The sequence below is a fragment of the Myotis daubentonii genome, chromosome 1 (genome assembly GCF_963259705.1).
Source record: "Myotis daubentonii chromosome 1, mMyoDau2.1, whole genome shotgun sequence".
NCBI lineage: Eukaryota > Metazoa > Chordata > Mammalia > Chiroptera > Vespertilionidae > Myotis > Myotis daubentonii.
Window position 1 is genome coordinate 170,164,366 of NC_081840.1, and position 25,729 is coordinate 170,190,094.

At 44.0% G+C, this 25,729-nt stretch overlaps 2 protein-coding genes across 2 annotated transcripts in view; both read right to left on the reverse strand.

Annotated features, from left to right (window-relative positions):
* GRID2 (glutamate ionotropic receptor delta type subunit 2) overlaps positions 1–25,729 on the reverse strand; it is a 1,378,765-nt gene that overhangs the window by 288,148 nt on the left and 1,064,888 nt on the right. The gene's annotated exons all lie outside the window — the stretch shown is intronic.
* On the reverse strand, positions 22,645–24,890 carry LOC132216207 (transcription factor CP2-like protein 1). The gene has a single exon (XM_059665368.1). The coding sequence runs from the start codon at positions 24,840–24,842 to the stop codon at positions 23,397–23,399; it is 1,446 nt and encodes a 481-aa protein (XP_059521351.1). The 5' UTR covers positions 24,843–24,890; the 3' UTR covers positions 22,645–23,396.

A 25,729-nucleotide genomic window follows, 5' to 3' on the forward strand; every position in this document is an offset into this window, starting at 1 on the left:
TGGGGCAATCAGGCAGGTAGGCAGGTGAGTGGTTAGGAGCCAGGGGTCCCAGATTGTGAAAGGGATGTCTGACCGCTGGTTTAGGCCCGATCCCTGTGGACATCCCCCGAGGGGTCCCCAATTGGAGTGGGTGCAGGCTGGGCTGAGGGAACCCCCTCCTCTGTGCATGAATTTCATACACCAGGCCTCTAGTTATTCACAATGGCCTCAAGCTGGAAAAAGCCTAAACATCCTTGAAGAGTATAATGTATAAATAAAATATGGTATATTTATATACTGGAATATTACATAGCAATGAAAATGAACAGTTTTCATCTTACCTAATAATAGACAAACATGCAAATTGACCATACCTATGCTACTCCTTAAGCCACACCCACCAGCCAATCAGAGCGACTATATGCAAATTAACCCAACCAAGATGGCGGCTAGCAGCCACGGAGCTGGAGCAAGCAGGAGGCTTGGTTGCCCCAATGATGGAAGAAGCCAAGCTTCCCATCCAGCTGCTGACTCCTCTCAAGGCAACAAAGTTTCAGTTATAGAAGGTAAATACACCCCAGATACCTGCTTCCACTCGCCATGGCCACAGAGCTGGAGAGAATAAAAAACAAAACAAAAAAAGGAAAGGCTGGGAGCTTCGGTCGGACACCGGGAGGCTTGGTCAGTCTGAAAACAGCCGTGAGCCCCTCACCCAGGCTGGCCAGGCACCCCAATGGGGGACCCCCACCCTGAAGGGGGTTTAGGCAGCCTGAAAACGGCCCTCAGCCCCTCACCCAGGCTGGCCAGGCACCCCAACGGGACCCCCACCCTGAAGGGGGTTTAGGCAGCCTGAAAACAGCCATCAGCCCTGCACCCAGGCTGGCCAAACCCCCATGGGGTGAGGGTTCCCCCTGGGGGGCTTGACCAGCCTGCAAACAGCCATCATCCCCTCACCCAGGCTGGCCAGGCACACCAGTGGGACCCCCACCCTGATCCAGGACACCCTTCAGGGCAAACCAGCCGGCCCCCACCCATGCACCAGGCCTCTATTCTATATAATAAAAGGGTGATATGCAAATTGACCCTAACAGCAGAACAACTGGGAATGACTGGTCACTATGACACACACTGACCACCAGGGGGCAGATGCTCAATGCAGGAGCTGCCCCCTGGTGGTCAGTATGCTCCCACAGGGTAGATCTGCTCAGCCACAAGCCAGGCTGATGGCTGCCAGCACAGTGGTGGTGGCGGGAGCCTCTCCTGCCTCCTCAGCAGCACTGATGATGTCCAACTGCAACTTAGGCCTGCTCCCCGCTGGCAAGTGGACATCCCCTGAGGGCTGCTGGGCTGCCAGAGGGATGTCTGACTGCCAGCTTGGGCCCAATCCCCCAGGGGACGGGCCTGAGCCAGGATGTGGACATCCTCTGAGGGGTCCCAGACTGCAAGAGGGCATAGGCTGGGCTGAGGGACCACCCTGAGTGCACAAATTTTTGTGCACCGGGCCTCTCGTTTATATATGACACCATAAATGGATTTCACAGACTAAATTTTTTAAAGAAAATGTATATTTTTATTGATTTCAGAGAGGGAGGGAGAGGAAGAGAGAGATAGACACATCAGTGATGAGAGAGAATCATTGATTGGCTGCCTCCTGCATGCCCCACACTGGGGATCTAGCCTGCAACCCAGGCATGTGCCCTGACTGGGAATTGAACTGTAACTTCCTTTGAAATGAGCCATGCCGACTGGTCTACAAACTAAATTTTGAGTAAGAGAATGCATACCAGGCCTAACCAGTTTGGCTCAGTGCTTAGAGTGTTGGTTGGCATGCTGAAGGGTCTGAGTTTCGATTCCTGGTCCAGGGCACATATATTGGTTGCAGGCTCAATCCCTGGCACAGGTTGGGGAGCATGTGGGAGGCAACCAATCAATGTGTCTCTCTCTCACATCTCTCCCCCCCCCCTTCTCTCTCCCTCTCCCTTCCACTCTCTCTAAAAATCAATGGAGAAAATATCCTTGGGTGAGGATTAACAAACCAAACCAAAACAAAACAAAACAAAACAAAAAAAGAATGCATACTCAGGTCAAATCCCCCTAGTATTAACTACAACAATCATGGCTTAACTACAACAAGACTGCGCACAAAGACCACTAGGGGGTGCACCAAGAAAGCATAAAAAATGTGGAGACAAAGAAACAGGACAAAACTGTCAGTGGAGGATATTGAGTTCAGAACCACACTTTTAAGGTCTCGCAAGAACTGTCTAGAAGCCGCCGATAAAGTTATTGAGATCCTCAAGAAATCTAATGAGACCCTCAATGTTGTGATAAAGAACCAACTAGAAATTAAGCATACACGGACTGAAATAACGAATATTATACAGACTCCCAACAGCAGACCAGAGGAGCGCAAGAATCAAGGCAAAGATTTGAAATGCGAAGAAGCTAAAAACACCCAACCAGAAAAGCAAAATGAAAAAAGAATCCGAAAATACGAAGATAGTGTAAGGAGCCTCTGGGACAGCTTCAAACGTACCAACATCAGAATTATAGGGGTGCCAGAAGATGAGAGGGAGCAAGATATTGAAAACCTATTTGAAGAAATAATGACAGAAAACTTCCCCCACCTGGTGAAAGAAATAGACTTACAAGTCCAGGAAGCACATAGAACCCCAAACAAAAGGATCCAAAGACGACTACACCAAGACACATCATAATTAAAATGCCAAGAGCAAAAGACAAAGAGAGAATCTTAAAAGCAGCAAGAGAAAGAAACTCAGTTACCTACAAGGGAATACCCATACGACTGTCAGCTGATTTCTCAACAGAAACTTTGCAGGCCAGAAGGGAGTGGCAAGAAATATTCAAAGTGATGAATGCCAAGAACCTACAACCAGGATTACTTTATCCAGCAAAGCTATCATTCAGAATTGAAGGTCAGATAAAGAGCTTCACAGATAAGGAAAAGCTAAAGGAGTTCATCACCACCAAACCAGTATTATATGAAATGCTGAAAGGTATCCTTTAAGAAGAGGAAGAAGAAGAAAAAGGTAAAGATACTAATTATGAACAACAAATATGCATCTATCAACAAGTGAATCTAAGAATCAAGTGAATAAATAATCTGATGAACAGAATGAACTGGTGATTATAGTAGAATCAGGGACATAGAAAGGGAATGGACTCACTATTCTTGGTGGGGAAAGGGGTGTGGGAGATGCAGGAAGAGACTGGATAAAAATTGTGCACCTAGGGATGAGGACAGTGGGGGGGTAAGGGCAGAGAGTGGGGTGGGAACTGGGTGAAGGGGAGCTATGGGGGGGGGGGAAAGAGGAGCATATGTAATAATCTGAACAATAAAGATTTACTAAAATAAAAACAATAAAAAAATTAAAAAAAGAAAAGATTGACAGCATTAAAACAAAACAAAAGAATGCATACTGTATGATAGTTTTATAGAAACAAGCAACTTGAATAGTAGTGCTGATAATCCCTTGAGTGGTTACCTTTGGAGTTAGAAAATAATGGTTGAGACAGGGCAATGGGTGCCATGTCACTGGTAATGTTATATCTTTCCTTGGGTAGTAATTGCACAGGTGTTCTATTGTTGATAATTGATTGAGCAGCACATTTAAGTTTTATTCACTTTTCTGTATGTAAATAATATTTTTCAATTTAAAAAACTAAATAAAATTAGAAAGGAGAGAAAAGCATGAGTTTAACAAAGACCATTCTTTTCCTTTCTTTATTTTCTTTGTGTACACATTTGGAGGAAAAAAGGGTATTTTCATAGGTTCAGGATGCTAGAAGAGACAATCAGGTAAAAGACAAAAAAATTATCTGCTAAATTAAAAACACAACTCCACTTTGCTAAGGCATGGCAGAAATTAGACTGGCAGTTCCTCACATATCAGGGTGAGCAAACGTCTAACTCTAGAGTTGGGTGTTTTGATTCCCACACCCCCCTACATCACTCTGCAGAAGCGTGTGAAATTTCTATTTTCCAAAGTGACCCCTCTCTCGTAAGGAAAATCTTTTTGACACAGATTTGCATTTTGATGTGACTCATTTGCCACATCAAAAAATATGTCAACCTTGCTACTGTATATATTATTTTGCTTATACAATTTGTTAAAGGAATAAAATAATGTTTTGCCCTCAGGCAAGATTATGAAGCTTGATAATTTCATCTGAATCAGGAAACAATTTATCACTGTAAGTCTTATTCTGTGTGAGCCTAAAAATATGAAGAATAATTAATTGTTTACAATTTGACTGGTAAATCAGCTTTTCTTAGGTTCACAAACTCACAAAGTGTTTATTATATTATTTGGGACTGTGAAACTCTTTTATGAAACATGATTTTTTTAAAAAGAACAAAAATTGCTACCTTTCTCTAATAAACATTCCTTTTTCAAGAGTTGGCTCCTTATTGGCTTATTTAGAAAAATGTCTAAAAACACATAGCAAGTACAAAACTTCCAAAATTAGGGACAACTAAATAGGTTCAACTAACCTGGTCATTTGGAGTGTCAATAAATATTAGAATGTTCCACACTTACAAAATAAAAATTTAGAAAAGATGCAGAAGGATATTGTTGGAAATTAGTCATTGCCAGGGCAGTGCTCTATATTTAAGGATGGAAGAGAATGTAAATGTCTCCCAAATGCTTATGGTATGTCAGTCACATGTACATACTAATCTTTTTTTTTTTATTATTGCTTAAAGTATTACAAAGGGTATTACATATGTGTCCTTTCCCCCCCCCCCCGCCCTTGACAGTCCCCTAGCCTCCCCTACCCCCAGTGTCTTATGTCCATTGGTTATGCTTATATGCATGCATACAAGTCCTTTGGTTGATCTCTTACCCCCCTCCCTCCTGCCCCCCAACCCTCCCCGGCCTTCCCGCTGCAGTTTGACAATCTGTTTGAGGCAGCTCTGCCTCTGTATCTATTATTGTTCAAAGGTTTATAATGGTCTCTATTATCCATGAATGAGTGAGATCATGTGGTATTTTTCCTTCATTGACTGGCTTATTTCACTTAGCATAATGCTCTCCATACTATTTTTTGAAGCTCATTCATAAATAGTCAAATTGAGAGAATGACTATAATCAGATTTGTAAATGCTTTACTATTTTTTCCTTTGGTGGAGTGTGCAGAGGTATAAGGAGGGGCATGTGAACATGGTTTGCCATTGGCCACAGGTTAGTAGGTCCATTATTCGAATAGATTTGAAAGGTAGGGCAGGTTTCTATAATGCGGCATGTCTATCATTGGTACAACAGAGGGCTGTAGGTGGTAGGGAGAAATAAAATCAAATCATATTGTATTATGTTGAGGAAGTTGTTGCATTTAAAATTATTTTTAGTATTAATTTATCATAGCAAGAACAAAGCCTCAGTTTGGTGATACATTTCTTCAAGATTATGAATCTATTTTTATAAAGGCAAGGCAAATCTCATAGTCCTTTTGGCAGGTAACAGAAACTAATTAGGATTAATAATGTTGCTTCATTTATATCACACTGATGTTATAGTTATTTTCTATTTAATGCAAATATCATGGCTTTTATATTTATCTTAAGGAATGCAATCTTTATTAACAATAACTTTTTACTTCCTCAAGAATCTTAGTTTCAAACATTTCACTCACCTATGCCATCATCTACTTTTGGGCTTCCTCCCTCTATCAAATCTGCAGTCCCACCCAAGATCTATTGACCCTACCACCTTTTCACTATTCCTTTCTACCCACTTAGATATACTTCCCTCTTACCCAGCTTAAACTCAGTGACTTGTTAAGATCAATTCATTGCATTTATATTGAACTCCTTTGAACTCCTCTCAGCAGAGCCCCATATGAAGTCAAATCCAACTCTTTCCCTGCTCTGTGTATACACTGTGCGGCTGAATGTATCTGTGGAATAACATAAAAACGTGCAGGTAGTTTTAAATTCATGGTCACAAACTTCAAATGAGCCTTTAATATAGCCTTGCCATTATATTACATCTCCCTAAAAATTCTTTCCCCCACTGTGTTAGACATTTATTTCGGCGTTTGTCTTTCTTCTAATAACCCAAACTCAGCCCCACCCCATCCTCACTCTCAGAAGTTAATCATGGTATCGATCCCACTTATTTATTTATTTACTTACTTACTTATTTATTTTTGCATAAATTTCTTTATTTTTTATTGAATTTATTGAGGTGACATTGGTTGATAAATTTATATAGGTTTCAGGTGTATAATTCTATAATATATCATCTGTATATGGTTTCTGTATAGTGTTTCCAAGTCAAGTCTTCTTCCAGAAATCTCAAGAAACTTCCAAAGAAAAGCAAGGTCTAAAAGTTTACAGTGTGCACTTTAGGGTAAAAAGGGAGGAGGAAATGTGCTTATATTTTCAAAATGAAACAATCCATAATAATAAAAGTATAATATGCTAATTAGACTGTGCGTCCTTCCGGATGACCTTCTGGACTACCTTCCGGACGAAGCCAGGGCTGCGTGGGAAGCCCGGGTCCCTGGTGCCTGCCATTGGCCAGAGGGAATCCTGGGTCCTGGGTGCCAGAGGGAAACCAGTGCTGGCAGCCGGGGGAAGGAAGGCCTACTCTTGCACGAATTTCATCCATCGCACCTCTAGTAAGAAAATAAACCAAAAAAAAAAAAAATACATATAGGAAAAAAGTTGGGGGGCAGGGGGGAGCAGATGGAAAGGGACAAGGATGAAATTAAGACTTCTGTGACTATACTTGGTTAGTTTTAAATTCAGAATAGGTGGCTGTTTTACATAATTTAAAAAGAGCAAATTGAAAGCAAGAGGATACAAACAAACTTGAGGGTATATCAAATTAGTGACATACTTAATCAGAAGAAAGAATTACATCAAATGGCTCTAATACACACTGCCTGCCTCCCCTACTGAGGACCACAGTGCTTTGGGGAGTGCTCTTCTCCGGCTCCAGTTGCTATTCCCTTCCCTTGCCCTTTTGACCTCGGAGTGATAATAGCTCCCTCTGTGACTAATGGGTATTCGATCAACCATTTGTTACTTTCTCAAAACTCTACCCACATCAATGTAGAGTCCTTTAGTAAATTTTCCTTGTTTTCCCAGACAGATCACACCATCCATTTCCCACCTGGTAGTATGTTTTGTCCCAGGAAACAAAACCACAAAATAGCATTCTGGAGCTGAATTTCTCACATATCTAGTGTAGTGCATATTGGTAGGAAATGGAACACTGACAATCCACAGCCTGTGATTACATTATGATTATTCAAGTTACCACCAGTGTTAGCATTAGACAAAGTGCAAGTGGAATGCAGGTGGGAAACCAGTGGCTGTGGAGATAATAGTGACTTCAAGGATTGCGGTCTCAACTAACTGCTTGACGCCTCTGAGTAATACAAAAGGTAAAGGAGAAATTGAAAGCATTGAACACCCAGAGATAAAGTAAAATTTGAAAGCCTTAGGCAGCTTTGAAGGAGTCTCTTAAGTTGTATAGTCTCAAGGCAGCCATGACTTAGGGTGAGATTAAGATCTAACTGTAAAGATAGCACAATTCAATCACCAATTAAGTCTCTGTCATATAAGGTCTCTAGCAGTAAGGAAATGGCACTGATAAAAATTTGAGCTTCCAATTGCCTCTGAACCTCCTCGGTATTGAAAGCAGCCTCTCACCCCTTCTGAGGGAATCAGCCTTCCTCTACATGAATGCTCCTCAATGACTGGATCTGGGGAATCACAGTTCTCTCTCAGACTCATCCCTCACTGCCTTTAGGTTACAAGTTAGATCTCTACCTAAGTCAGAGAAGTATAAAGTTTTATACCAAATAGAATGCAAGTATTTATTAGGGCAAATATGATCTGGGATTTGGTATTTAATGTGTTGACTTGATACTTGGGGGTGATGGTAGTAATTTGTTAGAATGGCTAATTGAAGGATGGACAAATAATGGATTGTGGAGGTAGCCTATACACAACTTCTCTGGCATACTGTCGAGATTTGGAGAGATGGGAATATTGGAAAGGATCTGTTCTGAACAACCTATTTACCTCCCTGACTATACACAAGAAAGACACTCTCTATGGAGAATAAAGTCATGCATGATGGGGGTGGTGGTGTACAAGCATCTTTGAAGAGTTCTGTGTGCTTGTCCTCAGTAGGCCTGAGATGACATTGGGAAGACCACAATACAATTAGATACCTTGATATCAAAATGAAGGTGGTATCCCAGGTTGATATAGACAAAGTGAAATTACAGGTTTCTTAAATTTGAAATAGACTAGAGGCCTGGTGCACAAAATTCATGCACTGGGGGGGGGGGAGGTGTCCCTCAGCCCAGCCTGCACCCTCTCCAATCTGGGACATCCCTCTCACAATCCGAGACTGCCTGCTCCCAACCACTCGCCTGCCTGCCTGCCTGATTGCCCCTAACCGCTTCTGCCTGCCAGCCTAATCACCCTCTAACCACTCCCCTGCTGGCCCGATCGCCCCCAACTGCCCTCCCCTGCCGGCCCAGTCACCCCCAACTACCCTCCCCTGACAGACTGGTTGCCCCCAACTGCCCTGCTTTGCCAACCTGGTTGCCCCTAACTGCTCTCCCCTGCTGGCCTGGTCTCCCCGAACTGCCCTCCTCTGCTGGTCTGGTCCCCCCTAACTGCCCTCCCCTGCTGGCCTGATCGCCCACAACTGCCCTCCCCTGCCAGCCATCTTGTGGCTGTGGGTGCCACCATCTTTGAGGGCGGGGCAGTCAATTAGCATATCCCCTCCTTATTGGCTATGGGTGCCACCAATTTTGCAATGGTGTGAGGGTCAATTAGCATATTCCCTCTTTATTAGATAGGATAGGCAGCCTCCTAATAAGCTTTTTGATATTTATGAACACAGCAATTCTAGAGCTAAGGGTAGAATCCTAGCCTCAGTTGCTGAGTAGGAAATATGGCTCTAGAAAGCCAATATTGAAGAAAAGGCTAGGGTAGTATTTTCTGATATGTTCTTTTTCACATTTTCCTTAAGTAATTTTTAATACTTATAGTCATGCCACACTTCACATTTTGTATCTTATTTATTACATTTTCACTGACTGAATAATTTCCCGTCAGATGTACTATAGCTTACTTAAGTATCCTATTAGTTTTGAAAATTTAGAGATTTTATGGTACCATATATCACATTACTATAAACAACTTTTTTGATACAATCTAAGATGAAAAGTTATTTGGTGAAAGAAATGATTTTTTAATGTCATATATGAGTGTTAAGAATTTTCAAATGCATGTTATAACATTATTTATTGAACAAATAGTAATAGGTAATGTCACTACTGTATTGTTAACATATATTTTTCTGAAGTGTTGACATTTCAATTGAATGACAAAATATTGTTCCAGATTGGCTGATAAATTTATTTGGTGATAAGCCAAAGTAGGCTGGATGACATTAGATCTTGTAATCAAATAACAGTTTCCTGTAAATAGGAAGACTTGTCTAACAATATTTATATTTATATAGAAGTTATAATACAGGTAAAGTTACTTATAAACTATATCTCCTTTCCAACTATTTAACATTAAACTGTTTTTGAAGAGTTCTTAATTAGTTAATAAAACTCAGAATGACACATTGGGACACACAGGAGAAGGCAAATGAAGGTTTAGAGTTGTTACTATGGAAAAGACATACAGTTTAATAAATAATAGCACAAGAATAAACTGTGTTTTGCATACTCACAACAGTAAAACTACTTTTGCCCATACACGTATTTCACTTTTTCTTAATATAATTCTTTTACATATACAAACACCACATACACATACTTACCTGAAATAAGAATGTTCTTCTGATCAAATAAAAAAAGAATGCTATTTCAACATCAGAACTTCCAACAGAAGGGAATAATCTTTATAATTCATGCCACTTCAGGTTTAACATAAGTAGTTTTACTTTACTGAATCCAGTACCATGGAATATTTCTGATGCATAGAATTGAAAAATGTTAAATTAATATTTAATTATCTATTCCTATCTAATAAAAGAGAAACATGGTAATTAGCCATACCTCCGCTACCCTTCCCATTGGCTAATCAGGGCGATATGCAAATTAACTGCCAGCCAAGATGGCGGCCAGTAGCCAGGCAGCTTGAAGCGAACATGAGGCTTGCTTGCTTCAGTCACAGAGGACTCCAATGTTCCCCGCCTGCCGCTGCCGGCCTCTGAGCTTGCAGTTTGAAACATTGTTACAAATATAGAAGCTAAACAAAACTCCATAAACCTGCTTTCAGCCAGCCCTGATCTCAGAGCTGGAGTTGAAACAGTGTTTTGATTATAGAACCCAAAAAAACCAGATACCTGCTTTCAGCAGCGGAGGCCTAAGAGCTGGAGCCAAGCCTCAGAGCTAAAGCTGGCCCAGAATAAAAAAAGAAAAAAGAAAAAAAGGAGCGGTTGGGAGCTTCAGTCACCCGCCAGCCTGAAAACAGCCCTCAGCCCCTCACCCAGACTGGCCAAGCACCCCAGTGGGGACCCTGACCCTGAAGGGTGTGTGACCAGCTGCAAACAGCCATCATCCACTCATCCACGCTGGCCAGGCACCCCAGTGGGGACCCCCACCCTGATCCAGGACACCCTTCAGGGCAAACCAGCTGGCCCACACATGTGCACCAGGCCTCTATCCTATACAGTAAAAGGGTGATATGCCTCCCAGCACCGGGATCAGCAGAGCCGCGAGGCATCCCGGCACCGGGATCAGCGTGACAGGGGGCAGCGGCCAAACCCCCTGATCGCCCTGCGGCTCTGTGTGTGACAGGGGGCAGGGCCACAACCTCCCTATCTGCTATGTTCTGTTTGTGACAGGGGAAGGCACCCCAACCCCCTGATCAGCCCTGCTCTGTGTGTGACAGGGTGCGGCACCCCAACCCCCGCCCCACGGGCCCTGCTCTGTGTGTGACGGGGTAGAGCCATAACCTCCCCATCGGCCCTGCCCTGAGTGTGACAGTGGCGGTGCCCAACCCCCTGATCGGCCCTGCTCTGTGGGTGATGGAGGGTGGCGCCCCAACCGCCCCCCACGGGCCCTGCTCTCTGTGTGATGGGGTAGAGCCATAACCTCCCCATCGGCTCTGCCCTGATTGTGACAGGGTGCGGCGACCCAACCCCCTGATCTGCCCTGCTCTGTGTGTGACAAGGGGCGGTGCCCCAACTCCCCTATCGGCCCTGCTCTGTGCGTGACAGGGTACAGAGCCCCTACCCCCCTGATGGGCCCTGCTCTGTGAGTGACAGGGGGGAGCTCCCCAACCTCCTGATGGGCCCTGCTCTGTGCATGACAGGGGGGAGCTCCCCAACCCCCCTGACTGGCCCTGCTCTGTGCATGATAGGGGGTGGCACCGCAACCTCCCCATCGACCCTGCCTTGAGTGTGTCAGGGGGCGGTGCCCCAACCCCCCAATCAGCCCTACCCTGAGTGTGACTGAGGGTGGCATTGCAACCTCCTGATCCGCACTGCTCTGTGCATGACAGGGTGCAGCGCCCCAACTCTCCAATTGGCCCTGCTCTGAGCCTGACCAGGGGCTGCACCTAGGGATTGGGCCTGCCCTCTGCCACCCGGGAGCAGGCCTAAGCCAGAAGGTCGTTATCTCCCAAGGGGTTCCAGACTGTGAGAGGGCACAGGCCGGGCTGAGGGATGCCCCCCTCACCCCCGAGTGCACAAATTTTTGTGCACCGGGCCTCTAGTCTATACTAATAAAAAGGTAATATGCTAATTAGACTAGGAGACCTTACAGGATACCTTCTGGATGTCCTTGTGGACAAAACCATGGTGGTGGGGCCAAGGCAGAGGTGGTTAGGGGTGGTCAGGCCAGGTGGGGAGGGCAGTTGGGGGTGATCAGGCTGGCGGGAGGGGCAGTTGTGGGTGAGCAGGCTGGCAGGGGGGGCCTGTTGGGGGTGAGCAGGCCAGCAGGGGTGGCAGCTGGGGGCGAGCAGGCTGGTGAGAGGGGCAGTTGGGGGTGATCAGGCTGGTGGAGGGGCTGTTGGGGGTGATTAGGCTGGCAAGGGGTGGGCAGTTGGGGGCAAGCAAGCTGGCAGGCAGAGTGGTTATGGCAGCCGTGGGCAAACTACGGCCCGCGGGCCGGATCCGGCCCATTTGAAATGAATAAAACTAAAAAAAATAAAGACCGTACCCTTTTATGTAATGATGTTTACTTTGAATTTATATTAGTTCACACAAACACTCCATCCATGCTTTTGTTCTGGCCCTCCGGTCCAGTTTAAGAACCCATTGTGGCCCTCGAGTCAAAAAGTTTGCCCACCCCTGGGTTAGGGGCAATCAGGCAGGCAGGTAGGTGAGCGGTTAGGAGCCAGCAGTCCTGGATTGCAAGAGGGATGTCTGACTGTCGGTTTAGGACATCCCCCAAGGGGTCCCAGATTGGAGAGGGTGCAGGCTGGGCTGAGGGTCACCCCCCCTTGAAGGAATTTCATGCACCAGGCCACTAGTAATCAAATAAATGGCTGCTGGTTACCACATAAAATCTTATATGCTGAATTTTTCCAAGTAGATATTCACCATGATATTTTATTTATTTATTTAAATTTGTCTTTATTGTTGAAAGTATTACACATGTTCCCCTTCCCCTACTCCATTGACAACCTCCCCAGCCCTTCATTGCATTATTGTCTGTGTCCATGGGTTATGCATATATGCATATAATTTCTTTGGTTCTTTTATGCTAATTTTAACTTATTTCTCAGTGTCAATTACTATATCTCATATTTAAACTAACTAAAAACATTATGTACAAAAAGTAATACTTGGCAGCTTCTTACTTTCACAATGTTTTCATTATTCCGGATCCTATGAAATTTGTACTTATTCTAATGAGCTAGGGAATAAAAACAACCAATTAAAAGTCAAGTTTTCTATATGACACTACAAAACTAAGATATTTGAGATTTTAGTAATTCAGTTAGGAAGGGGATTTCAGGTTCTGTGTTTGTAAGGTGGACTATGGTATAGTTTGCACTTGTCGTACGTCAAATACTAGTCAAGAATTTTGAGGGTAAGCTGCATTGAATCAGAAGTTCCCTTATGTGCTACATAAAGAACATATGGATGAGCAACACATTTAGTGTTTACTATTAGTCCCCACCATGAACTGGTTTATTTTTATGTCTCCAAGGATAGTGGCAGTGGTGGTATCATGACACACTTGCTGCAAATCCTTTCTCTAGGTCTCATTTGATCAAGACTATTTTTAATTTCTGTACTGATTGCTTTGGATTCAGTTCGACTGGAAACATGGCCATAGAATGAATAAATTGTACTACATCTATTAAAAGTAACTTGAAAAACCTGAACTCTATTGGGGAAGACAAATAAATCTTTTAGAACACTAATTAGAAAAGTCCTTTTTTATGAAACTAGTTAACCTATCTTGCATTGGTAAATGTACTCTTTTAGAAGTTCTAAAATGACATTGAAATTAGCAGCTCTTTTCCACTTTCTGAAAGTTATTTTTTTAAAATGAAGCTTCTAAATGTTTGAAATTGGCCACTTTAATTGGAAGGCATAGTAATGTGTATAGCTATTTGCTGAGATTTCCACTAATTCATAGATCAGCATTTTATGGTAATTAACTAGAGGCCCACTGCACAAAATTCATGCACTTGGTGGGGGAATTCCTCAGCCCGGGCTGTGCTTGCCAGCTGTGAGCCTGGCTTCTGGCTGAGTTGCACTTCCTCTGTGGGAGCGCACTGACCACCAGGGGGCAGCTCCTGCGTTGAGCGTCTGCCCCTTGGTGGTCAGTGCACATCTTAGCGACAGGTCATTCTGCCATTCAGTCAATTTGCATATTAGCCTTTTATTATATAGGACTAGAGGCCTGATGCACAAAATTCATGCAAGGGGCTCAGCCCTTGCAGCCTGGACTGCCTCAGCCCTTGCAGCCCCAGCTTCGTCTGGAAGGTTGTCCAGACGGTTATCTGGAAGGTCATCATCAGGACGGTCATTCTGCTATTTGGTCTAATTAGCATATTAGCTCTTTATTATATAGGACGCTTAATGAGAGCAGCTTTAGCACAATCACAATGGGTCAGCGTGCCACACATCTTCTTTGAATTTCCTGCTATTTTTATTGGCAATAAAGCATGTATTTGTTTACCTCTTTTTCTGTTTCCTTGCTCAGTATTTACTAAAAATACCCTCATAAATTTCACTGGTAAAAATAAGACTTTGCATCTATATGTTAGTAGATAGCTTGTTTTGTAAGACTCAAGAGCATAAGTTCAAGATTTTGGTAAAAGATTTAAGTGTATAATATACAGAATTCTTTCTATCTGATATGACAACACTAAAATATTTGAGATTTTAGTAATTTAATTTCAAAAGGGAAAAGATATCCAAACAAAGCCCTAAAAATCTTCAGAGAATTTTCAGGTAGTTTGGTTCAGGGATGCCCTGCAATTTTAAAGGCAATTTATATGTCATCCGTTTGTTTATCTCATCTCTATCATATCTGATATTTAATAAATTGATTAATACTTTAGGTGTTTGTTTCTATTTTTAATATATCAATATATCAATTGCTTTTCTGTTCATCAGAAACAACAACAACAACAATTGCATACATTGGACAAAGAAAATATATTGTGATTCTCTAAATATATCCAAATACCATTTTCTGATGGCCTCAAACTTATTCTTTTTTCTTTTTGTGCCATTTTTCTTGTTACCTACTGATGTCACCATAGACCTGGCAATGAAATGAGGGCTGGGGAAGGCGCTCAAAGAGGAAATGGCTGGATGATTACTCGTTTATCAAACAGCATGAAGCAGGACGGCAGTTGAGTCAGGCCTGCCACTCTGTGGTGATGTATTAGCTTTTAATGTCTTAAAATAATTATAGCCAGGCCTAAGCCACTATTTAAAACTACTATATAAATTCTAGTGCCATTATCAACCCCATATTTCACAAGATCAATCAATCAGTTGTTCAAAGGAAAATTGCACCCATTTTACCAATCTCAGGAGCATGAAAGTTCAAAGGGTAAATAACAATTGTCAACAAGAATCAAAAGTGAAATGGATCACAAAGTGAAGTTTAATGACCTCTTGAATTTCTGAGACTGGTTCTTAAACTAGGCCTATGCATAAGTGTGTCGTGATTTCTACAAGGTCAGAGAATACCAGTACACATTCAATCAGCTGTAATCATGATAAGAGAGCCAGGAGTTAGTCTAAAATAAAAATATGTTTTTTAAATCCTCCCCTAGGGACACAATTTCATTGATTTTTTTTTCTTTTAAAGAGAGAGAGAAAGGGCCCTGATTGGTTTGGCTCAGTGGATAGAGCAATGGCCTGAGGACTGAGGGGTCCCAGGTTCGATTCCGGTCATGGGCATGTACCTTGGTTGCGGGCACATCCCAGTAGGGGGTGTGCAGGAGGCAGCTGATCGATGTTTCTCTCTCATTGATGTTCTAACTCTATCCCTCTCCCTTCCTCTCTGTAAAAAATCAATAAAATATATTAAAGAGAGAGAGAGAGAGAGAGAGAGAGAGAGAGAGAGAGAGAGAAGAGAGGAGAGAGGAGAGAGAGAGAGAGAGAGAGAGAGAGAGAGAGAGAGAGAGAGAGAGAGAACATCACTCAGTTGCCTCAGGCACACACCCTGACCAGATTGAACCCGCAAACTGGTTATGTGCCCTGGGCAGGAATCGAACCCACAACCTTTCAGTATTTGGGATGATGCTTCAACCAACTGAGCCACACCAGCCAGAGCTAAAATAAGTTTTCAAAGCTACAAAATGCTTTAAATACAGCAACCTGCTAACTATGACGACGATACGGTTGTAATAGGAAAGGAGCAAAGGGAAAAATCAAACATTATGGGCATGGCATTTGGGCAGCTTCATCAGGAACTTGCAGTTTCACACACCCCAGGGATCCAACAAAGGGGAGACAGATGCATGCCCAGTAAAGTTGAGAGGACTAAGGAAAGTGCTTCCTGTCAGTGACACCTGAGGACAGAGGTTACTGGCCAGAATGGGTGTGGCCACTGCAAATGTGAAGAAATTTGGGGATACATAATCTTCTAAATAAAGGAATTCACTCCCTTGGGCTCTTGAAGGTCCTGTGGCTTGGGGTGTGCTTTCTTGGTTCTCTTGCATCTGCCGTATGGCTCACGGCCATGTGGATCCCACACCCAATGGACAAAATGGACTGCTGCTAGTCTGGTGCTGGACTGTACCCAGCTTCAACTTGCAAAGGAAACTCTGGACGTGGGCTCTAATTTTAGCTCGAATGAATCCTGGTTACACTCATTCTATGACTAGAGCAAGGAAAATGGGAATTATTACAGAAAAAAAAGCTTATTACTCTATCACATCCTCCTGTGAGAGTCTCAGAAAATTCCTTATCTTAGGGTATTTCAAGAACTCCACCATCAACATCAGCCAGACTAGGCGAGGCACACTCTCCTCTGAAACAACTAGAGATTTGTTTCAAATCATAACTCCTTTATTGAGCACATATTAAAATTTACAATTTGAAAGAGAAGAGGATCATTTAACACTATGAATTTAGATTTTCAAAAACAATTTCAGGCTTCTGAATTTTGAGCTTCCTCTTTTTCCTGTTTTTCAAAGCTCTTACGGTGTAGTTTTTAGGACATCTTAAAGAAAAGAAAAGAGAAATGGATTCCTTTCTGGTATCTTTTCAGTTTATTCTTTTTTTAAAAATATATTTTATTGATTTTTTTACAGAGAGAGGAAGGGTGAGAGATAAAGAGCTAGAAACATCGATGAGAGAGAAACATCGATCAGCTGCCTCCTGCATATCTCCCACTGGGGATGTGCCCGCAACCCAGGTACATGCCCTTGACCGGAATCGAACCCAGGACCCTCCAATCCGCAGGCCGATGCTCTATCCACTGAGCCAAACCGGTTTCGGCTCAGCTTATTTCTTTTATATATTCTTTTATAATTAGTTGAAAAATGGTTAAAGAAATGAGATTTTTGTGTGCTGGTGTTACAGGAAATTTATTAGGATAAAATAAAAACATTTTAATCAGGATATGGGCTCTATTCAGATAGATTTCAGTAAGTAATACTCACAGATATGTAATTAAAGAACATAAAATAATTTATGTAATAAATAGCGACTTCCACCACACTGCTGATTGGGTAGGCAAATGTGCATGACCCACATATCATGGGCTTCTCTGTGTTTGTGAAGGTAAACACGTTAGGCTGACTGCATTTTAGGATTCCACATGAACCTGAATGGTTTTACTTTAATAATATCACCTTCTCTCCTCCTTCTATTTTAATGCTATTTCAGTGTGGCTTCTAGATTCTCCCAGGAAGTCCTAAAGGCATTTTCAATTTAGAGCCTGTTTAGTCATTGCGTGACTTGGGACTTAAGTTGAATTGTCGAGCAATGGAAAAATCAGGAAAAAGGTTTATATTGCTGGGCTGAAGTGGTAAATTAAACTCATGGATGTAACAAAGTAGTAAGTGGGGTCTGGGAAGAAAGGGATTAGGGTGAAGTTGCAAAACAAAAGTCCTATTAAACTTAAGCCAAAATCAGGGAATAAGAGATTATACTAGTAAAGCAAATATCAGGAAACAAAGTAATAAACACCTCTATTTGTTGAGTATTTACTAATCCACCAGGCACTGTGGTAAGTGTTTTTGTAAGCATTTTGTTACTAATCTTCACAACAGCCTTATGAAATGATAAGTAAAGCAAGGTTTTGTTTCCTCAGCCAAGGTCCAGATCACAGGAGAATAGGGACAGATGGGTTATGCTCACAGGCTCACACAGGCAAGGGAAAAGACCATGCAGAGAGTGACACATATCAAAGAATCTAGGAAGCCTGTGGTGTTCCTCCAAGTCCATTTCTTACATCGTGTTCTGATTTATTTTTCTTTCTTCACCTTTTCCCTCTGTTGTCCTCAATGATAAAATGACTAGCGTTTATTGTGGACTGACAGGCCAAGAATTTAAGACATATTCAAGCAAACAAAATACAAAAAACTAAGAGCTTAGATTTCCAAAAGACTCAAGAAAAATCCCCATTATTTTGTTTTGGGAATAATTTATTAAGACCAAGATACTTTCTTAGATGAAAGTACGAAGTAATCAACTTAAAACATGACCAATATAATCAATATATATAAAAGTCTAAGCGACCATCATAACCAAAACAACCGAACGGACGACCGAACAGGCTGCATGGGGCGACCAGGCCAGCAGGGCGGTTAGTGAGGGCCAACCAAACAACTGAGCAGGAGGCTGCATGGGGTGACTAGGCTGGAAGAGGGGGCAGTGAGGGGTGACCAAACGACCGAACAGCAGGCTGCATGGGGCGACCAGGCCAGCAGGAGGGGCAGTGAGGTGCAACAAAGTTAGCAGAGGGGGGCAGTGAAGGGTGACCAGGCTGGCTTGGGAGGCAATTAGGGGCGATCAGGCAGGCAGGCTGGTGAGCAGTTAGAAGCCAGTGGTCCCGGATTGTGAGAGAGATGTCCCTCTGCCATTTAGGCCCAATCCCCAATTGGCAGTCAGACATCCCCTGAGGGGTCCCGGATCAGAGAGGGTGCAGGCTGGGCTGAGGAACCCCCGCCTACCCGACCCCATGCATGAATTTCGTGCACCGGCCTCTAGTTAATAGATGATCTTGGAAGATTTGACACATCAGGAAGATAGAAGGAAAGCAATATTGCAAAGACAAGCAATTCTGTTGATAAATAAATAATGGGGAAATAGGTAGGTGAAGATCTCTTTCCTCAGACTTGTTCTGAGAGGTGGACTGTGAGTCCACATTTGGGATATCTCAACAAGTGTATTTCTTTATTTTAATGGTGACATAATAAACTTTTAATTAAATCATTAAAAGATTGTAAGCCCCAACTCTTATAATTGTAAATAGCTATATACTTTCTTTTTAAATTACTTTGACAAATAAGTTTGTAACTAAACTTAGACACAATGGGTTATATATCCGTGAATGAAACTTTCAATGTCTTATATACAAACAAAATGGTGTGTTTCTTTTTTGTTTCCCTTTTCCCTGAAGACATTCATTCACCTTAGTTCTCTACATAGGTTTATTGAAAACAGAAAATAATATGTATTTTTTCCTTCTTTCACAATTCACAAACTTAGAAATTTCTTCTATGAATATATGGCAATACACAAGAGGTCCCTTCAATTGTTGAGAATTCAGGCTGTTATTAAAAAACAACAACAAAAAACCCCAAAACAAAACAAAAACAAAACAAACAACAACAAAAAAACAACAGCAGACATGCTCAGCAGTTTTTATGTGAAGATATTATCAGGGGAATTGGTATTAATATTAATTGTTGTCATTTGACTTCATTCTTCTGCAACTTTCTGCAATTTTCCTTCCCCCCACACCCTTTTATCATGGTGCTCATGGTACAAACTTATTCTAACTCTACTATAGAATGAACTTTTAAGCAGACAGATTCTTTATAAAATATTTGATACTTTCAGACAAATAATGAAATCCAAACTAATCATTGGAGGATAGTCATCTTGGTGGTTTAATAGAACATTTTTTAGAATGTTACTCTGACTAATAATCTTTGGTGGCTCTGGAAATAATAGCTTGAAGGTTATTTGATATTTTATATTTTTTTAAATGAAATAAAACTGTTATAGTTATCATATAACCTATTTAAATTTTGATCAGCTACTTTTTTCTTTGGTATTCTGTATATGGAGATTTGGATATTTCTTCCCCCAATTATCATTTTGAACAACATAATCCTCCTTTATAGTTCAGTATATAAAGGTTTTGTTGCTATACTTTAATTATTGTAGTAGCCCCACTGCATTACATGGTATAATTTTATACCTTTATAAATACCAGTAATACACATTTAAGTGGTTGAGCTAACTTACAGTTCACTGTTTGTCTGTGCTATTAACATTTAAGTTGGCAATGACAGATTCTAAACTTTTCTGTCCAAATAATACAGGATCTCAAGTCTTGCAGTGTTGTCATGCTTGTCCAAGCCATTTCATTTGTCTGAATATGTTTAAGTGTCTTCTAATTATCTAGTGAAATAATGTAAAACTTAATTTACACTTATTCTTACTATTATTTTCATAAATAAATATTTTTAAATTCTATTGAAATGTGTCTTCCTGGTGACACATTTAATTATTAAAAACGTATTACCAGGAAGACAAACAACCCAGTTAAAAAATGGGCAGGACTTCAATACATATTTCTCTGAAGAGGACATGCAAATGACCAAAAGACATGAAAAGATGATCAATATCACTAATCATCAGAGAGAAAACTAAAATGATAATGAGGTATTACCTCACACCTGCCAGAATGGCTACCATCAATAATTCAACAAACAAGTGAGGATGTGGATTGAAAGGGAACCCTAGTACACCGCTGGTGGGAATGCAGACTGGTGCAGCCACTGTGGAAAACAGTATAAAGTTTCCTCAAAAAATTAAAAATGGACCCAGTGATGCCACTTCTGGAAATATATCCTAAGAATCCTAAAGCATTAATCAGAAAGAATATATGTTCATAGCAGCATTATTTACAATAGCCAAGATCTGGAAACAGCCCAAGTGCCCATCAGTAGAGGAGTAGATTAAAAAAAAAAAAAAAAAAAAAAAAAAAAAGCTGTGGTACATTTACACAATGGAATACTATCAACACTAATAAAAGAGAAAAATGGTAATTGGCATACGAGCTACCCTTTTCATTGGCTAATCAGGGCTATATGCAAATTAACTGCCAACTGAGATGGCAGTTAACTGCCAACAAGATGGCGGTTAATTTGCATATGTAGGCACAATGCAGGGAGGCCAAAGGGAAAGCAGGAAGAAGCTCCCTGCCACTGACAGTGATCGGAAACCCAGGGGGGAGCTAAGAGCTGGGGGGCAGGGCAAAGGCGGCCCTGGGGCCGCCTTTGCCCTGCCCCCCAGCCATGATAGGAGAATCAGGTGCCTTTTCCGCCCTGGCCAGTGATAGCAGGAAGTAGGGGTGGAGCCAGCGATGGGAGCTGGGCACGGTCGAAGCTGGCAGTCCCAGGAGCTAGGGGTCCCTTGCCTGGGCCTAAAGCAAAGCCCACGATCGTGGGGCCGCTGCAGCTGCGGGTCCCCGCTGCCCAGGCCAAACGCCTAGGCCAGAGGCATCAGGCCTGGGCAAGGGGCCGATCCTGCGATTGGAGGGTGATGGGGGTCAACGCCTGAGGGCTCCCAGTATATGAGAGGGGGCAGGCTGGGCTGAGGGACACTCCCCCCCCACACACACACCCAGTGCACGGGGATCAGCGGAGCGGCGAGGCCTCCGGGCACTGGCATCAGTGTTACAGGGGGCAGTGCCCAAACCCCCTGAACCCCCTGATCGCCCTGTGGCTCTGTGTGCGACAGGGGGCGGGGCCACAACCTCCCTATCCGCCCTGCTCTGTTCGGGACAGGGGAAGGCGCCCCAACCCCCTGATCAGCCCTGCTCTGTGTGTGACAGGGTGCAGTGCCCCAACCCCCTGATCGGCCCTGCTCTGTGTGTGACAGGGTGTGGTGCCCCAACCCCCTCCCCCCGCCCCCCTCCCCAACGGGTCCTGCTCTGTGTGTGACGGGGTAGAGCCATAACCTCCCCTTCGGCCCTGCCCTGAGTGTGAGAGTGGCGGCGCCCCAACCCCTCTGATGGGCTCTGCTCTGTGAGTGACAGGGGCCAGCGCCCCAACCCCCTGATTGGCCCTGCTCTGTGCGTGACAGGGGGTTGCACCGCAACCTCCCCATCGACCCTGCCTTGAGTGTGACAGGGGGCGGTGCCCCAATCCCCCAATCGGCCTTACCCTGAGCGTGACTGAGGGTGGCATCGCAACCTCCTGATCCTCCCTGCTCTGTGCATGACATGGGGCGGTGCCCCAACTCCCCAAATGGCCCTGCTCTGAGCCGGACCAGGGGCTGCACCTAGGGATTGGGCCTGCCCTCTGCCACCCGGGAGCAGGCCTAAGCCAGCAGGTCGTTATCTCCCGAGGGTTCCCAGACTGGGAGAGGGCACAGGCCGGGCTGAGGGACCCCCCCTCCCTCCCCGAGTGCACAAATTTTTGTGCACCGGGTCTCTAGTGTAACTATAAAAAAGAAGGAACTCTTACCCTTTGTGATAGCATGAATGGCCTGAAGACTATTATGCTAAGCAAAATAAGCCAGCCAGAGGAAGACAGATATCACATAATCTCATTTATATGTGGAATCTAATGAACAAAATAAACTGCCGAACAAAATAGGACCAAAGGCATGGATAAATGGAACAAACTGACAGTTCTCAGAGGGAAGAGTGGTGGAGGAGACTGGAAGAGATTAACAAAAAAACATATACGCATAGACACTCCATGGGCACAGACAATAATATGGGGCTGGGTGGAGCGGGGCAAAGGTAGAGAAAATTGGGGACATCTGTAAAAGTGTCAACAATAAAAAAAAAAGTGTGACTATGTAGTATAGTCCAATGCTTGGCTGAAATTATATATAAAAAGTCTTAAAAGTGTAGATATACATATATCATTTAACTCAGAACCTGAACGTCTAGGATAAATTCTTTTTTTTTTTTTTTTTTTTTTTCAACAGGAGTTACTTTGTTCTCATCCCTTTTACACTGGTGAGAATGAGCCTAAAAATAGCCTTTCTACCCACTCCCCACCCTCCCGGGGCCTTGGTCTGTGTGGCAGGTCCCACACGCATACGTGGTGTCCGCCCACCTACGCAGAGAGGTGCCCCATCTCAGGGCTTTGTGGTAGCAGATCCTTAGGAACAAGGTAAAGTGAAAGAAGGCACGGAGTAAACCCCACTCCCATCAATCCACCAAGAGCAGGACAGACAGCTGCTCACCAGGACCTTCGAGAACGGAAATGAACACGAAGACAGATGATGGTGGCCAATCGCCCCCATCTAGTCAGCAGTCCTGGCCATGGAGCCAGTTACCAGAGAAGAAAGCGAAGGTTGGGGCAGAGCTTTGCCTGGAGGCAGGGGAGTGGTCAGAAGGAACCAACACATTGGCAACAAGACAGCCATGAACTAGCCTCCAACTAGGAGAGCAAGGCGTTTCAGACCAGACGCCCCCGCTCACCGCTGTCGGCCTCTTTAGAGAGGCAGGCGTAGGGAAAGGACCATTCAAAAGCTGGAGGCCCAGAGCAAGGGAGAGAGGAGCCGGGGGGATCTGCATGCAGAGGTCTGCGTGGGTGTCTGCTGGCTGCTGGTGGGATCTGCATGCAGAGGTCTACGTGGGTGTCTGCTGGCTGCCGGTGTGCAGCTTTCTTAGATCAGCAAGATCCCTTCTAGCCAGGGAGGCTGCAGCTTCCGACGGTGAATTCCTACATCCAAGGGGGTCGATGGGGCTGGGAGGTGGAGGCAGCTGCCGCTCCGTGCTGCTCAGAGGCCACATTTCAGGATGATGTGGTAGCCATCGCTGCTTTCCGCTTTTAAGGTGCTGAGGACAAAACAGGATTCATCCTGGAAATTCTGCACCATCTCGTTGCTGACCACCACGTGGATGCCTGTGGGCCCCTGCCGGTAGACTCGGTGGATGTGCTGTGGGGAGATGCTGTACAGGTTGGCGATCTTCTCAATCAACTCCAAGGTGGTCAACTCTTCCAAGAAGATGGCATGGTACACACACAGACCGCTGTCCCCACCACCGTCCCGCTTCTGCTGCAGGGGTGCCCGGCTCTGCTCCACCTCCTGACAGACATAAATGGTCATCTTCGGCCTCACGTTCCTGCCTTTGATGGCGTTGAAGAGCCGGATCCCATCTGCGGGGCCACAGATCTGCACCAGATCCTCTCGAGACATCTTCAGCAAGTCAGCACCTGAGAAGCTGGCGAAGAGCCGGCAGAACTGCGAGAACCTGTGGCGGTGCAGCCACTGCTGGGCGTCCTGGATGGAGGCGGACGGGAGCAGGTGATCGCTGCCCATGGGCAGGGTCTCCAGTGGGTGGGAGTGGGTCGGTGAGGTGCTGCCTTCGCCGAGGCCGAAGCTGTTTGGAGAGCCGTTGTAGCTGGGGGACGGGGCGCTGTTCACCTGGTAGGCCACGTCGGGCCATGGGGAGCACTCGGTGAGAATGGTGGTTTCATAGGACCGCTGGTACTTCTCCTTCTCCTGGGCGGTTCTCTTCTCCATCTTCTCCCGGTCGGTCTTTTGTTTCCGGTCTGCTCCCTTCGGCTTGAACACCTTGATCTGGCAGCTGGCGGAGTGCAAGTGCTCAGCGTACTCCCCATTCTCGTTCTGCTTAAACGTGTCGATCTGCACTCGGAAAGGCACCCCCTTCTCGCCCCCGTGCTTCCTTGGGGTGAACTCTGTGCTGATGCAGTGCACCTGAATGAACGCGGAGGCTCTCTTCGAAGGGTCCCACAAAAACTCGACTGTGTTCAGCTGGGTCGGGCTGGCCCTGGGGTCCAAGATACCAACAGACAGTGGAATATCGAGGTCCAGGATCCGGTCCCCAGGCCGGCTCCACCGCCAGCCCTCCAGCTGCTGGTGCTCTGTGTACTGCAGCCGACGGTCATGGAAAACCACACGGATGATGCTCTTGACGTACTTTGTGTTCAGATCCTGGAAGTCTCCCAGCTTCCGATTCTCCAGCAGCCGAATTTCATAAGACTGACCTTGGTTGAGGTAGGTCAGTGTCTCTTCATGCAGCTTCACAGCTGGGGACGTGGCAGCACACAGCACGTACTGCAGGGGTGGCAGGCGGGCCTCGTTCTCGGGGGACAGCTGGGGCTCCTCCTGCTTGAAGATGGGCAGCGCGAGCACATCACGCAGGTAGCCGCCGGAGCCGTGCTGGTTGTAGTGCTCGGGCTGCGTGTGCCAGAACAGCATGGCTGGAGCCCGACGCTGCCGCGCCTCCCGATCGGTCACCTGAACGCGCTCCGGCTAGGATAAATTCTTAATAAAATAACCAAAGATGGGCACAAATATTGAACGACTAGAATGATATTTTACAATTTTATAAACATCTAATAATAGGGAATTTGGCAAAACAAATTATATACATAAATGTTTCATATATTTATATTATAAAAAGCCACATATATAATACAGATTCTTCAGTAGATGTTAAATAAAGCTACAAAAGAATACCTAAATGAATAAGTTAATGTTCAGGATATATTGTTCACTTAACTTAAAAATTATATAGAGTATAAAGCCATTATTATATACTTATTATTAATACATTTTCTGTATAATGACACAGAAAATGACCACTCAGGTGCTAAATACTGTTACATTTATTTCTATTTTAGTCTCTTTTTCCTATTCTTTCTTTTATTGTTGTTGTGGTGGTGGTTTATGTTCTTCAGGCTAGCACCACTTCAGCCGGTCTCCTTTAACAGCCTATCAATCTCTGAGCCATCCTTCATAATGGCTCTGAAGAGCACAGATCATTTAGCTATTTGGATAAAATGCTGTTGTTAAATTTATAACTATAAAGTCTAATCTAACACAATGCTTTCATTGTGATTTTGAAAATCTCCCTGAAGGGCACAGTGACATTTTGCTGCTTCTCAGAGAGAGTTATATTCTACCAGATCATTAACTGATAAAACTCTATCATCATGAGTAAAATATTAAATTTGGGAGAATAAATGATAATGCATAAACTGATGAATGTAAAGTACTTCTTAAACTTGAAAAAAAAAATACAACCCTGAGAACTGTTTCAAGCTTAAATTTCCACATCTTTCTGTTTTAAGGGGAATTGTTCC

Bases quoted from the DNA above. Each gene is read 5' to 3' on its own strand.
- LOC132216207 (XM_059665368.1), bottom strand. From the start codon at position 24,842: ATGCTGTTCTGGCACACGCAGCCCGAGCACTACAACCAGCACGGCTCC.